Raw genomic sequence first — 13,666 nt, 5'->3', positions numbered from 1 at the left:
GTTTGCTCTGAGGCAACCCAGTCCTATGTATTCTTTATAATCTGGAAGGAAATGGAGCTGATTAAGGGCTGGGAAGATGGCACAGCGGTTTAAAGCACTGGCTGCTCTTCATAAGGTGATGAGTTCAATCCCAGAAACCACATGCTATCTCATAACCATCTATAATGAGATCTGGTGTACTGTTCTGGCCTGTAACTATACATACTGAAAGAACACTGCATGTAAAATAAATAAAACTTAAAAAAAAACCATTTGGCTGATTCACAGAAACTTGCCTCAAGGAGGGCAGTCTCTCTTTCTGCTCACTGCAGCATTCAAAGCTTTCTGTTGCTCCATCGGCCTCTTTGCACTCTGGGACTGAAGGCCAACACTAGCACAACATGGAGTTACCATAGTCTTAGAACTCAGAAGGTAGAGGCAGAAGGTATTCGTTGAAGGACAGACAAGACTGAACAGTGAATTCCAGACCACCCTGAGATACAGAGGGAAAAACTTATCTCTACAGCATGATTAATAAAAACTGAGGGGTGCTGGAGAGATGATGGCTCAGAGGTTAAAAGCATTGCCTGCTCTTCCAAAGATCCTGAGTTCAATTCCCAGCAACCACATGGTGGCTCACAACCATTTGTAATGGGGTCTGGTGCCCTCTTCTGGCCTTCAGGCATACACACAGACAGAATATTGTATACATAATAAATAAATATTAAAAAAAAAATGAGGAGGGCTGTGCAGTGGTGGCGCACGCCTTTAATCCCAGCACTCAGGAGGAAGAGGCAGGTGGATCTCTATGAGTTCAAGACCAGCCTGGTCTACAAGAGCTAATTCCAAGACAGGCTTGAAAGCTACAGAGAAACCCTGTCATGAAAAACATAAACAAAAACAAACCTATATATATCAAAACATGCATATACACACACAAATATATCAAAACAAAAACAAAACAAATACACACACACACACACACTCAAATTAAGTACCACAAGATCTCTCTAAAATGCAAAAGAAATTTTATCAAAACAGAAATTAACAGGAGGCCAGGGATGTGACTCAGTTAGACCCTTAGACCAATCTCAGACACTGCAAACAAAGTAAGAGATGGTGTTAACTTTCCTTACCTATTTATTACAAGGGCTACATACTGGAAATAATACAAAGGCCCAGTATGAAAATTAATGCTCTTTACAACTAAAACCTAACCTGCCACATGGAGTGACCTTTTCCTAATTCTTCCAAGATGCTGTGTCGCCATCCTTCTCTGTTTGTGTATCTAAACTTTACCTAGCCCCGTGTCCACGCCAGCACTCTGCCAGACCACAACCTTCAGGCCCCTCAGTTCAGAGGGTTCTCCATCTCTGGAGAGCCTGTCTCAATGTTCAAAACACGACCTTCCTTTAAGCCGCTGCATCCTCCACAATTAGCAGAGTAGTCACATCTCATCTCACCAGATATGCAGAATAAAGCTTCAGAGAAAAGGGGAGTGAGGGCTGACAGATGGCTCAGAGGTTAAGAGCACTGGCTGCTCTTCCAAAGGCCCTGAGTTCAAAGCCCACCAACCACATGGTGGCTCACAACATTCTATAATGAGATCTGGTGCCCTCTTCTGGCCCGCAAGGACACATGCAGGCAGAGGCTGTATACACATTAATAAATAAATCATTAAAAGTGGGGGGACAGATGGCTCAGAAATAAAGACCACTTGTACCTCTTGCAGAGAACCCAGGTTTGATGCTCAGCACGCACTTGGCAGCTCACACCATCCCTAATGTCAGTTCCAAAGGCTCTGGTAGCCTCCTCTGGCCTCCACAGTCACCAGGCATGCACATCATGGTACATATATACCCATTCAAGAGAAACAAACATAACATCAAATTTTTAAATGGGGAGGGGGTAGCTAGAAGAGAAAACAGAGAATTGGAGAGGAAAAGACCATCTTGACCCAGTCCAAAAGGGCACTACTCATGCTAAATGACCCGAACAGCCCTAGTGGGAAGACCACACCACAGCAATCCCCTCCACGAACATCTCTCTGTAAAGGTGCCACAGAGAGCAGAGACAACCCAGGGGTGGCGGTGCACACCTTTAACCCCAGCAACTGGGAGGCAGAGGCAGGCGGGTCTCTCTGAGATAGGGCCCAGCCTGGTCTCCATAGCGAGTTCCAGGACAGCCAGGGCTGTGTAGAGAAAAGGAAAAGAAAACAACGAAGTGGCACAGGTTACATATCTGTCCCTTATCTGAAAAGCCTGGGTCCAATACGAAGACGTACATTCATGAGATATCCTAGAGATGGGACCCAAGCTTAAACATACCACTCATTTATTTCTCATACACAGCCTTTCTGTCATCTGAAGACAGTCTTACACAATATTTGAAGAAGGCCAGCATTCTGACACAGCCCCTCACGTGAGGTCAGGTGTGGGATTTTCCACTTAAAGCATCATGGTTGTACTCCAAGAGTAAAGGGTGGAGCATTTTGGAATTTAGAACTTCAGAGAGACTCAATCTAAACGGGCAAGGAAAAAGCAACCTAGACCTCTCACCCTTACCTCCTTCTGCCTTGACTTCTCCCCCAGGCTCTCCTTCTAATAAAGGAGGCTCCTCAATGACAGGATGATCTCCTCGGTCTTCTCTGGTAACCTGCCCAGGCTGGAAGACAATTTTCTTTGCTTTCCTTGAGGCCGTGGCCTGGAGTCTCCCTTTATCGAGGTGTACAGTAAGGGAATGAGAAGACTCCACAGAAGGAAGGGTGATTTCCTGAGAGATGGTGACATCAACGTCTTCCAGAACCGGTAAGTTTCCACGCTGGGCGAGCGTCTTAGAGCTGAGAGACGGAGCCTCCATGCTGAGCTGACTTTCTCTATCATGCACGGAATGCACCTCGGGGTACCCTAAACTCTCCTGACACTGACCCCAGGACGGTGACTCTGACCCCAAGTCTTTAAGCCGGCCGGGTGAGGACTTCGCAGCTGACTCCAGGTCTAAGTCGTCAGGCTGCTGCACAGACTCTGTGACTGCAGCTCTTCTCCTTTTACATGGCACCATTTTAGAAGCCCCACTTCTGGTCCATCCTGAAAAGATACAAGGCAAGTCCTTGTCACCTCAGCAGGACTAACAGTAATGACATCTGCTCAGTTATCATTCCACGATCCCCAGGTTCAGTCATCAACATTCACATCAAATGCCTAGGAGTTTTAGGGAGGAGGAGAAACTGATGACAGGAGCGCAGCTCGAGCTCCCTCCCAAATAGTATGGAATACTATTAGTGGAACACTATTATGGAACAGTGTTACCTCAATCTCTTAAATTCTATACCTCAGGCCTGTATGATGGTGCAGGCCTCTATCCCCAGCCTAGGAAGAGAGGGAGGTGGATCTCTATGAGTTCAAAGCCAGCCGGGTCCACCACTAAGTTCTGGGCCAGCCTGGAACTGGTCACCTGCACTAGCATTAAATATCCACAGACAGACGTGTAATCCAAAAATAAAAAGAAAGCCAGGCGGTGATGCCTTTAATCCCAGCACTCAGGAGGCAGAGGCAGGCGGATCTGGATCTCTGTGAGTTTGAGGACAGCCTGGTCTACAAGAGCTAGTTCCAGAACAGGCTCCAAAGCTACAGAGAAAATCTGTCTCAAAAACGAAAACAAACAAAAAAACAAACAAAAAACCCACAAAAATAAAAAGTAAGCCGAGCGTTGGTGGCGCACGCCTTTAATCCCAGCACTCGGGAGGGGGAGGCAGAGGCAGGTGGATCTCTGTGAGTTCGAGACCAGCCTGGTCTACAGAGCTCATTCCAGGACAGGCTCCAAAGCCACAGAGAAACCCTGTCTCGAAAAACCAAAAAAAATAAAATAAAATAAAATAAAAATAAAAAGTAAATCTTACAGTATCACATAGCACTTCTGCAATATCTCTATGTTCCTCCACGAGAACTATGAACTCAGTGAGGAAAGGTTAACTGGTGTCTCCAGTATCCAGCAATATGCGGGTACTATAGTAGTCACTCAGCGACCATTCCCTGCAGAGATGAATGAATGAGAGTGGGCTTCAACAATGCTGTGCTGAAAATCCGACCAAGCATCGAGCGTTTACACAGGTACTGGATGGTGACTTCCAAAAGCGATCTATCCCAAGACCTTGAACTTGTGACCCTGCTGACAACACTGACAACATTCGAGTGTGCATCCAGAGCTTTCTGTAGGCCAGGCGAGCACTCTACCACCTGAGTACATGCCCGGTCTCTGGTTGCACCCTTCTACGCAGAGAACACTCACTTTCATAAGTAGGTCCAAAAACAGAATAAGCGACACTGGCAACCTTCAAGACTGAAAGACCACTCAACAGTGGTAGAGGAGCCCGGCACGCTTACAATCAATGTTCGCGCTGACTCCGAGTTTGATCTGAAAAGCTAACCTTAAGCCTCCGAAGTTCACCTTCTCTAGGGCATTAAAGGAGGCCACCACCATAAAAGCCTTGGTTCTTAGCTCGATAAATCTCAAGTAAGACAAGATTCTTTGATCCTGTCACGGAGGGCGGTAAACGAGTAAGGAGAGGAGTGGAAATCACCGAGGCGATTCCTTTACTTCACAGATGACTGCGTGAGCTTCAGGGGAGGGAGAGCAGAAAGGAAGCGGGGAGAAGGGAGCAGCCGGGCGCTGTTGCGCTATTCGGTCAGAACTGTGCGGGGATCGAACCAAGCAAGCGCTTCTAACAAAGGCAGCTCCAAGAGTCCGCTCCTTGGAGGCCAGGAGGAAAACCAACAGATTGAAGAAGGAACGCTAATCCGGGAGCCGCCCCCCAGGGGTGTGGGAACCGTCCAGGAGAAACATTACAGAGGGAGTCCTGGCTGCTGTCTCCTCGGCGCTCAGCACTAGCCCGACTCCGCACCACCGCTCACACCGCTGCTACCCAATTCCCTGCAGCGCCGCGCACCTCAACCCGGGCAGCCGCCCCGGAGTCCCACGTCAACCTGCCTCTTCCCGCCCCACCACACACTACCCAGTACCCTCAGACGCCGGCCCGATCCCGCGGAAACTCTGCTTCTGCACCAGCGGAAGTAAGGCAACGGCGCTGCCTTACGTGCGCGCCCCCGAGGCGCGGAAACTGGGCGTCAAGGGGCATGCGCACAATTATAGGCGCCATCTTGTTTTAGGGCCTCGTGAAGCCGCAGGGCTAAGACGTCAGTTGAGGGAAAAAGTAACAGAACACATGATAGGTGAATGTGAAATAGACAATGGTAAGTAGGCAGGCAGGCACGCACGCAGGGAACAGGCAGGCCGGCAGGCAGCCAGGCAGGCAGGTACGTAGGTAGGAAGAAAGGAAGGAGGGAGGGAGGAAGAAAGGAAGGAGGGAGGGAGGAAGAAAGGAAGGAGGGAGGGAGGGAGGGAAGAAGGAAGGAAGGAAGGAAGGAAGGAAGGAAGGAAGGAAGGAAGGAAGGAAGGAAGGAAGGAAGGAAGGAAGGAAGGAAGGAAGGAAGGAAATAAAAGATGTAGTTTGGTAGAGTGCTTGCCTTGCCTGCTGGAAACTGTTGAGTTTGAATGCCAACGCTAAAGAAGCCCAGTTTGGTGGTGCACACCTGTAACGGCAACACTCGGAACGTGGAGGCAGGAAGATCAAGAGTTCAAAGCTATTCTCAGCACAAACTTCTCTGTCTTGTCTAAATAAAAGCATGAAAGGCACTTCCCTGCTGGGCTTAGTGGCGCATACCTTTAATCCCAGCACTCAGGAGGTAGAGGCAGGCACATCTCTCAGTTCGATGCAATCCTGGTTTACACGGTGAGTTCCAGGACAGCCAGGGCTACACAGAGAAATTCCTATCTCAAAAGAGAGAGAGAGAGGGAGAGAGAAAGAAGAAAAAGGAAAAAGGAAGAGAAAAGAAGAAAGGGATGAAAGAAGGGCAAGTCCCAGTTTTCTCTATCTTTAATTAATTGTCCAACACAAAAATGGGGGTGGGAAATCCATGGTTTAAGTTGACAACTAATCACCCTTCCAAAAAAATACACGGAACATAGGATGTAAAAAGAATTCCTACAATTCAGAAAGATACCATAAACCAAAGGCAGCCTTGAACTCAAGATATGGCAGTTAGTCCTACCTACATTATATTCTTTCTTTAGTTTCTCGAGACAGGGTTTGTTGGTACAACCACCGTGGCTGTCCTGGAACTGGCATTGTAGACCAGGCTAGCTTCGTACTCGTGGAGATCAGCCTGCCTCTTGTCACTATGAAAAATGTTCTCACGTTATCTTAGGTGATTTGATCTCCCAGTCCATTTTAGGTCTTTTGTTATTGTTTGACTTTTTTGACACAAGGTCTTCCGATACCCCCACACTCACCCCCAATTACCCTGAAATTTATGATCATGATCGTCCTGCCCCTGGGCAGGTTTGATTTTTAATCGATTTCTCAAGCTTAAGTTTCCGTAATTGCATTCACTGTCCCATGAATGCACTAGAACAGAGGCAGTCAATGCTGAAACTGCATGTAATTTGCTTTTCACAACTTCTGGAACACAGAAGGTTCAGCTTCCTTCTGTATAAACCCAGGAACTAGAAGCACAGCTTCAGAAGACGCTAAAGCGACTATCTTCCTCTCTTCAGTGCGTGGAGACCTAGCCAAGGCTGTCCTTGACTCTCTTGCCTCGCCCACTCGAGTGCCACAGCACAGGAATCTGCCACTGAACTAACACAACACCCACACTTCCTACTGGGCTTTGAAATTCTTCCCCATCGCCCACAGCCTGTGTGAATGGGCGGAGCCTCGATCTCGGGAAAACTCGGCAGTGGGAGGGGTCTCCTCTCGAAGAGTCTCCTCCGGAACCTTTCGGGCAGAGGCGGAGTCTTCTGCCGAGGGCCCTTCGGAGAGAGGCGGAGCCTATCTCGCATCAGGACCAGTCTGGCTGCACCTGCATCCTTAGCTCAGAGCATCCCTGGAGCATCTAAGAGGAAAGCGCAGCCAGCAACCGGGGATCGGACTGTCGCAGGGGCAGTCGGCCAGACATCTTCCCCTCCCCTGGTCCACAGCCGCAGCCTCGGTACTGAACCAGATTCCCAAAGTTGTCTGACCTCTGCAAAAGTGTTGCTATCAACAGCCTCTGATCACAACATGGCTGAGATCACAAATATCCGCCCCAGCTTTGGTAAGTAGGGTCTGACAAACTAATTTTGAAGCCATCAGGCCGGCGCATAGCCAGATAGCTGAGGAATGGGCGGGGAGTGGAGTGCAGATGGGATCCTTTCATTGCCAGCCCTGCTAGAATTGGGCCACAGCGCCTGGATTTCATCTGCGGGCTGCAGGGGCGGGCAAGGCCAGAGTGCCACCGAGGGTAGGCGAGTCCAGGATGCTAAAACCTTGACCGTAAGCCCTCCACGGTGCACTGTCAGCACCGCCTGGGGTGAGACATGGCTGGCATGCGGAGGATGTGAACCCCTCCTTCTGGAGGAGGAGAGGTGGGGTGGTAGGCCGAGCCCTCCCCCTGGGGGCACGCAGGGCGGTGCCCCTTCCTCCCCCTCCTACTTCTGAGGGCTGCAGGAGAGGGAAGTGGCTAGGGGGATGGGGCGTCAAGATGGCAGCACGGAGACTATGGGCTGCGTGGCTGGCAGCCAAGGGAGGCGGAGGCCCCCGGGGAAAGCAGGGTGCGGGGGTAGGGAGTAGAAAGGAAGCCACTCCTTAAGCTGGTCAGAGGGTTGCTAAGGCTGGGGTAAAATGCTAGCCCTGTAAGCTTCGTTCTGCACCGTAATGGTGAGGTCCTTCCCGGTGTTACCAAATGGCGCTTGGCGCCGCCGGGTGGAGAGATGACGTGATGTCTATTTCTGAGCCTCCTGGCAGTGCCTAGGCGCTTCTTCCTGGGCCTTTGTTCCCTGTTTCCCTGATCTGGCTTTTCAAAAAGCGGGACTCACCCGTGCTGGTGCTGGCGGGGGCGGCACTCCTGGTTGGGGGGAGGGGCGAGAGAGGCCCAGCCTGGGGGAGGCCGCTTTGTGTACCACAGAAAGCATTACGTCATCTCTCCAAGCGCTAGTCTGCGACCTAGCCCTCTGGGCTCCAACAACAGTTTTGTACTCTCCCTAGGGCAGAAAGTGCAGTGGAAAAGAGTAGGGAAAGAAGGCAAGAGAGTCTTGGCCAAGTTGTTTCCTTTTGGGCAACTTCTCCAGAATGATTGAGGAGAGCGAACTTCTCATGCCGTGCTCCCTGACCACATGAATAAGTAAAATAAAAGTGCCCTGTGATTGCAGTTGTCAAGTGAGAGTAGCTCCAAGTCTAGAACCTTCGCATTCCTTAAGAGAGTATATTCCTCCCACCCCTACCCCCAATCAAGAGAGAGTATATCCCTCAGACAATCCGGGGGAGCATTAGGTTCCAGAATTTAGGGAGCCAGCTTTAATAAAAAGAAAAAAAATGGCTTTTCTCGCAAATAAGAGTTTTAAGGACTAGAACAGAACCCAATGTTCTGTATTCTCTCAACATAGTGAGACATCAGGTCAGAGAATCCACACAAGGGGTCTTCACACCCTCAGTGCTGGCTCCCATTTGACCCCAAGGCTGGACTGCAGTTCTGCTCTGCCCTCTGTCTGCTTCCTGAGTCCTGAGATTTCCAAACTGAAACCTGTTTTGTGATCACATGAGAATCCTAGGATTTTTTTCTACTCTTTTTCTTCTTACACCCTCTTTCCAGCAGAGTCCTTTCTCTAAGTTCAACTCCAGAGTCCTCTGAAAGGAGATGAAACAGAGCCCACCCCTGTGCTTTTTTATATACTGTATTTTCCTTAGTCTTGGTGTATCTTCCAGTGTAGGTATCATTATGTGCACTCACCAGAGCAGGAGAATGAAGCTTAGAATAAAGTCCAAATGAACGAAGGAGTCAGGGTTTGAAGCAGTGTCTGGCTGCTGCTATAGTTCGTTCTGATTCTGCTGTATGACACGGGTCTTAGTGACAGTGAAAGGCTTTGCTTGGGGAGAGAAGTGCCAGTGATCAGGTCTGAGACTGAAGGAGTAGCCCACAGGATGAATGGGTGCTCAGAATTGAATTGGGTCCTCTGGAATAGGACAGCCCGTGCTATTAGCTGCTGAGCCATCTGCAGCCCCCACCGATGTTACTGAACATGAAAACTCTTTGTTTCTTATTGGTTCCCAACTTTCAGAGGCAGGCAGATCCTTCTGAATTCAAGGCTAACCTGGTCTACACAACAACTTCAAGGGCAGTCAGAGAACAGGGTGAGTCCCTGTTTTCAGAAAAAGAAAAGAAAGAAAGGGAGCTGGAGAGATGGCTCAGCAGTTAGGAGCAATGGTTGTTCTTTCAGAAGACCCTCATTCAACTCCCAGCACCCACAAGGCAGCTCACAACGCCAGTTCCACGGGATTTGGCTTTTCTGTGGTTACCTGGGTATTTTTAAACTTCTCTACCTTTTTTCCTTATTCATGTGGGCTTGGGCTTAAATTGGTTTTTATTTCATCTATTTTATTTATTTATTTGTTTATCCATTTATTTATTTGTTTATCCATTTATTTATTTATTTATGTTGAGGCAGGGTGTCTCTTTAGTTTTGGGGCCTGTCCTGGAAATAGCTCTTATTGACCAGGCTGGCCTTGAGATCTGCCTGCCACCTCCTCCCAAGTACTGGGATTAAAGGCGTGCGCAGCCACCGCCACCTGGCTTAAATCGGTTTTTAAAAAGTAGTTGGAAGTCTCTTTTGTGGGAGGGGGTTGCAGGATTGTGATCAGTTCTTTCTGTGAAGCGCTGGCTGTCCTAACTCACTGTGTAGACCCAGCTAGCTTCAAACTCACACACATCCTTTGGCCTCCGCCTCCCAGTGTCTGGGATTAAAGTCATGCACCATCGTGCCTGCTCTGTGTGCTCTTCCACACGCGCAGGGTGTGGGAGAACAGACAGTGGTAAGGTCCATGAAGACAGACTGGGCTATTAAGAGTATAGAGGGTGGAAAAGATTGCGGTTTTTTATTTATTTAAGTTTTTTCATGTTTGTTTTATGCTTGTTTTGTTATTTATTTATTTATTTATTTATTTTTCTGAAGCTGAGGACCGAACCCAGGGCTCTACCACTGAGCTAAATCCCCAACCCCTTGTTTTGTTTTTTAGGGTTTTTTTTTTTGTTTGTTTGTTTTTGTTTTTGTTTTTGTTTTCTCTATGTAGCTTTAGATGTCCTGGGACTCTCTTTGGAGAAGGCTAGCCTAAAACTCACAAAGATTCCCCTCCTCTGCCTCCCAGTTAATCTGCTGTGATTAAAGGCTAGGAAGGCTAGGAACTCGCCCCGTAGACCAGGCTGGCCTTGAACTCACAGACATCTACCTGCTTCTGCTCCCAGAGTTCTGGGATTAAGGCACACACCACCACAGTCTGACCCAAGGTTGTCAGTGCTAGGGAAACACTTCCCTGTGGATTGGCTCAAGTGCTGGGCGCTCTGGATTGGCTACATGGCAAGAAAGGTTTTAAGAGAAAATTATATTTGAGCTGGATGTGGTATCAAATTCCTTTATTCCTTTAATTCCAGCTCTCAGGAGTGGCAGCCATATTTCTGAGTTCAGGGGCAGCCTGGAGTACAAAGCAAATGCTGGGATGGTCAGGACTACACAGTGAGAGCCTATCTCCGAAGACGAGAAAAAGAAGGAAGGAAGGAAGGAAGGAAGGAAGGAAGGAAGGGAGGGAGGGAGGGAGGAGCGAGCAAGAAAGGAAGGAAGGAGGAAAGGAAAAGGAAAGAAAATGCATTTGACATTTTCTTCCTATTTGAAATGCTAAGAAAATAAATGAGACATATAACAGACACACATTTTAGGGACCTAGGACCAGAGACTTGGTAACAACTTACGAAGTATACGGTCTGCAGACCTAGAGCTCTTTTCTTTCCCTCTTTCTTTCTTCTGTTTTCGACATTTATTTCTTTATTCTGTTGTGTGGGACACACATGCTAAGTGTATATAGGTCAGAGGGCTTGCAGAGGGAGGCAGCTGTCTTCCACCGTGTGATTTCGAGGATGAATCCAGGCGCTGGACCTCTGGTGGCACCTTTACCTACTGAGTTATCCCACCAGCATTCTTTTTTAAGGTAGAGGTTTTTTTTTGTTGTTTTTGTTTTTGTTTTTTCGAGACAGGGTTTCTCTGTAACTTTGGAGCTTGTCCTGGAACTAGCTCTTATAGCCCAGGCTGGGCTCAAACTCACAGAGATCCACCTGCCTCTGCCTCCCGAGTGCTGGGATTAAAGGCGTGCGCCACCACCACCCGGCTAAGGTAGACTTTTGGGGTACTCTAGACTGAAGCTTGCTACATGAGACATTAGAGCCAGGCTAGCTCTCAACTTGCAATAGCCTCCTAGCCTCAGACTCCTGTTTGCTGGCATGAGTCGCTCATCATGACTCAATACTCTTTTTTATTATTTTATTTATTCATGTATTTTATGTATATTGGTACTTTGACTGCATGTATATCTGCACCTCAGAAGAAGGTATCAGACAGTTGTAAGCTGCCATGTGTGGGTGCTGGGAATTGAACTCAGGACCTTTGGAAGAGCAGTGAGTGTTCTTAATCACTGAGCCATCTCTCCAACTCGGCTCAATACTCTTTTAGCTTTGCACCCACTCTGACCACTCCTGCTCACCCTCCCAAGACCAACGAAACTCAGTACCATACCCTTTCCCACACAGCTCTCAATCAGTTAGCAAGACGGTGCCATTGTTGACTGTCTGTATTGGGTGTACCGGATCAGTCTCCTAAAACCCAAACACACAGCTCACGCCCTGGGTAACAAATTCCTACACAAAAGGCAACCTTCAAACACTCAGGGCACAGCTTTCTGGGAAGCACAAATAAAACTGACCAATTAACTCTGCAAGTGCTATAAAGTTTTAATAAAAAAGAATAATCAGCCAGACAGTGGTGGGCGCACACCTTTAATCCTAGCACTTGGGAGGCAGAGGCAGGCGGATCTCTGTGAGATCGAGGCCAGCCTGGTCTACAAGAGCTAGTTCCAGGACTGCCAGGCTTACACAGAGAAACCCTGTCTCAAACAAGAGCAGCAACAGCAGCTAAGCAAATGTGTTCCCTGACTTTAGCAGGAAGGCAAGAATACGGGTCACCTCCTGGGCAGTGAGCCGGAAAAGCTCCCACTGTGGAGACTGGATTGAGGATAGTTCAGCCCCACAAGGGGCACTCTCTTGACAAAAGCAGAAGTCTTGTTCTAACACACCTCTACTCTCTTCCTTCAGATGTGTCACCAGTGGCGGCTGGCCTCATTGGGGCCTCTGTGCTGGTGGTGTGTGTTTCCGTGACTGTCTTTGTGTGGACATGCTGCCACCAGCAGGTGGAGAAGAAGCACAAGACCCCTCCATACAAATTTATTCACATGCTGAAAGGCATTAGCATTTACCCAGAGACCCTCAGCAACAAGAAGAAAATCATCAAAGTTCGGAGAGACAAAGATGATCCCCGGAGGGAGAGTGGACGAGGGAACCTGTTAGTAAATGCGGCAGAGTCTGGCCTGCTGGGCCAAGAAAAGGACCCCAGGAGGCCTAGCTCTGCATCTTGTATAGACCAGTTACCCATCAAAGTAGACTGCGGGGAAGAACTGAGGAGCCCCATGACAAGCCTGACCCCTGGTGAGAGCAAAGTCACCTCCCCGTCATCACCAGAGGAAGACGTGATGCTGGGATCCCTTACCTTCTCGGTGGACTATAACTTTCCCAAAAAAGCTCTGGTGGTAACAATCCAAGAGGCCCATGGGCTGCCAGTGATGGATGACCAGACACAGGGCTCTGATCCCTACATCAAGATGACCATTCTTCCTGACAAGCGGCATCGAGTGAAGACCCGTGTGCTTCGCAAGACTCTGGACCCTGTATTTGATGAGACCTTCACCTTCTACGGCATCCCATATAGCCAGCTACAGGATCTGGTGCTACACTTCCTCGTGCTCAGCTTTGATCGCTTCTCTCGGGATGATGTCATTGGGGAGGTCATGGTACCACTGGCGGGTGTGGACCCCAGCACGGGCAAGGTTCAGCTGGTCAGAGACATCATCAAGAGAAACATCCAGGTGAGGAGGAAGAGTGTGCTGGGGAGGGATAGCCTCAGTGGAGAGGTGGGAGGGTCAAGGGAGCACTCATAGCAAAGACAGGTGACAGAGAAGTTACTGAGATCTGAGCTCTCAGACGTAAGCAGCAAAGGAAAAAAGAAGACCTAGGAGATGTGTTCCTCTCACAGTCAAATCCTGGAAGACAAAAAGGCAAGTTGCTTCTAAAATTTCACTTACTGGTTGGTATCTTGATGCTGCATTCAGCTTGCTCTGGCTGGTCCTCCAGCCCTAGCCCCTGCACCATGTATCCAGTGCTCTAAAACCTGTGAGCTTCCTTGAGGGAGCATGCACTCCTACTCCTGGAAATCTGTAAACCTCAGCTTCCTTTCCTAGGTGGGTATAAGTATTTTCATAAATGTGTCTTTTTTTCCTTGAGAAGAGGTCTCTATATATCCCTGGCTGTCTCAAAACCCACTAATAAACTGACCTTAACCTCACAGAGATCCGCCTGCCTCTGCCTCCCAAATACTGGGATTAAAGGCATGAACCACCAACTTTTGTCTTACTTTATTTTATTTATTTGTGGAGTTTTTTCTTTTCTTTTTTTTTTTTTTTTTTTTTTTTTTTTTTTTTTTTTTTTTTTTTTTTTTTTTTTTT

At 48.3% G+C, this 13,666-nt stretch overlaps 2 protein-coding genes across 11 annotated transcripts in view; one reads left to right on the top strand and one right to left on the bottom strand.

Moving 5' to 3' along the window:
• LOC126516112 (GON-4-like protein) overlaps nucleotides 1–7,978 on the bottom strand; it is a 49,045-nt gene extending 41,067 nt beyond the window's left edge. For 3 of the 9 annotated variants that reach the window (XM_050166325.1, XM_050166321.1, XM_050166326.1), the window contains exons 1-3: nucleotides 4,998–5,053; nucleotides 3,878–4,010; nucleotides 2,544–3,065 (exon numbers count right to left, since the gene is read on the bottom strand). In XM_050166325.1, the coding sequence (XP_050022282.1) occupies nucleotides 2,544–3,039 (496 nt within the window). In that variant the 5' untranslated portion in view covers nucleotides 3,040–3,065; nucleotides 3,878–4,010; nucleotides 4,998–5,053. Of the gene's footprint in view, nucleotides 1–1,702; nucleotides 2,488–2,543; nucleotides 3,066–3,877; nucleotides 4,011–4,824; nucleotides 4,844–4,997; nucleotides 5,080–7,890 lie in introns of those variants that run through there. The other 6 variants (XM_050166330.1, XM_050166329.1, XM_050166323.1 and 3 more) reach the window with 6 other exon arrangements.
• Syt11 (synaptotagmin 11) overlaps nucleotides 5,476–13,666 on the top strand; it is a 21,415-nt gene continuing 13,224 nt past the window's right edge. The window contains exons 1-2 of one of the 2 annotated variants that reach the window (XM_050166340.1): nucleotides 5,476–7,130; nucleotides 12,204–13,030. In XM_050166340.1, coding sequence (XP_050022297.1) covers nucleotides 6,740–7,130; nucleotides 12,204–13,030 — 1,218 coding nt within the window. In that variant the 5' untranslated portion in view covers nucleotides 5,476–6,739. The remainder of the gene's footprint in view (nucleotides 7,131–12,203; nucleotides 13,031–13,666) is intronic. The other variant, XM_050166339.1, reaches the window with a different exon arrangement.

The sequence above is a fragment of the Alexandromys fortis genome, unplaced genomic scaffold (assembly GCF_014885135.2).
Source record: "Alexandromys fortis isolate MF-2015 unplaced genomic scaffold, M_Fortis_MF-2015_v1.1 scaffold_152, whole genome shotgun sequence".
NCBI lineage: Eukaryota > Metazoa > Chordata > Mammalia > Rodentia > Cricetidae > Alexandromys > Alexandromys fortis.
This window is presented reverse-complemented; position numbering and strand designations above follow the sequence as displayed.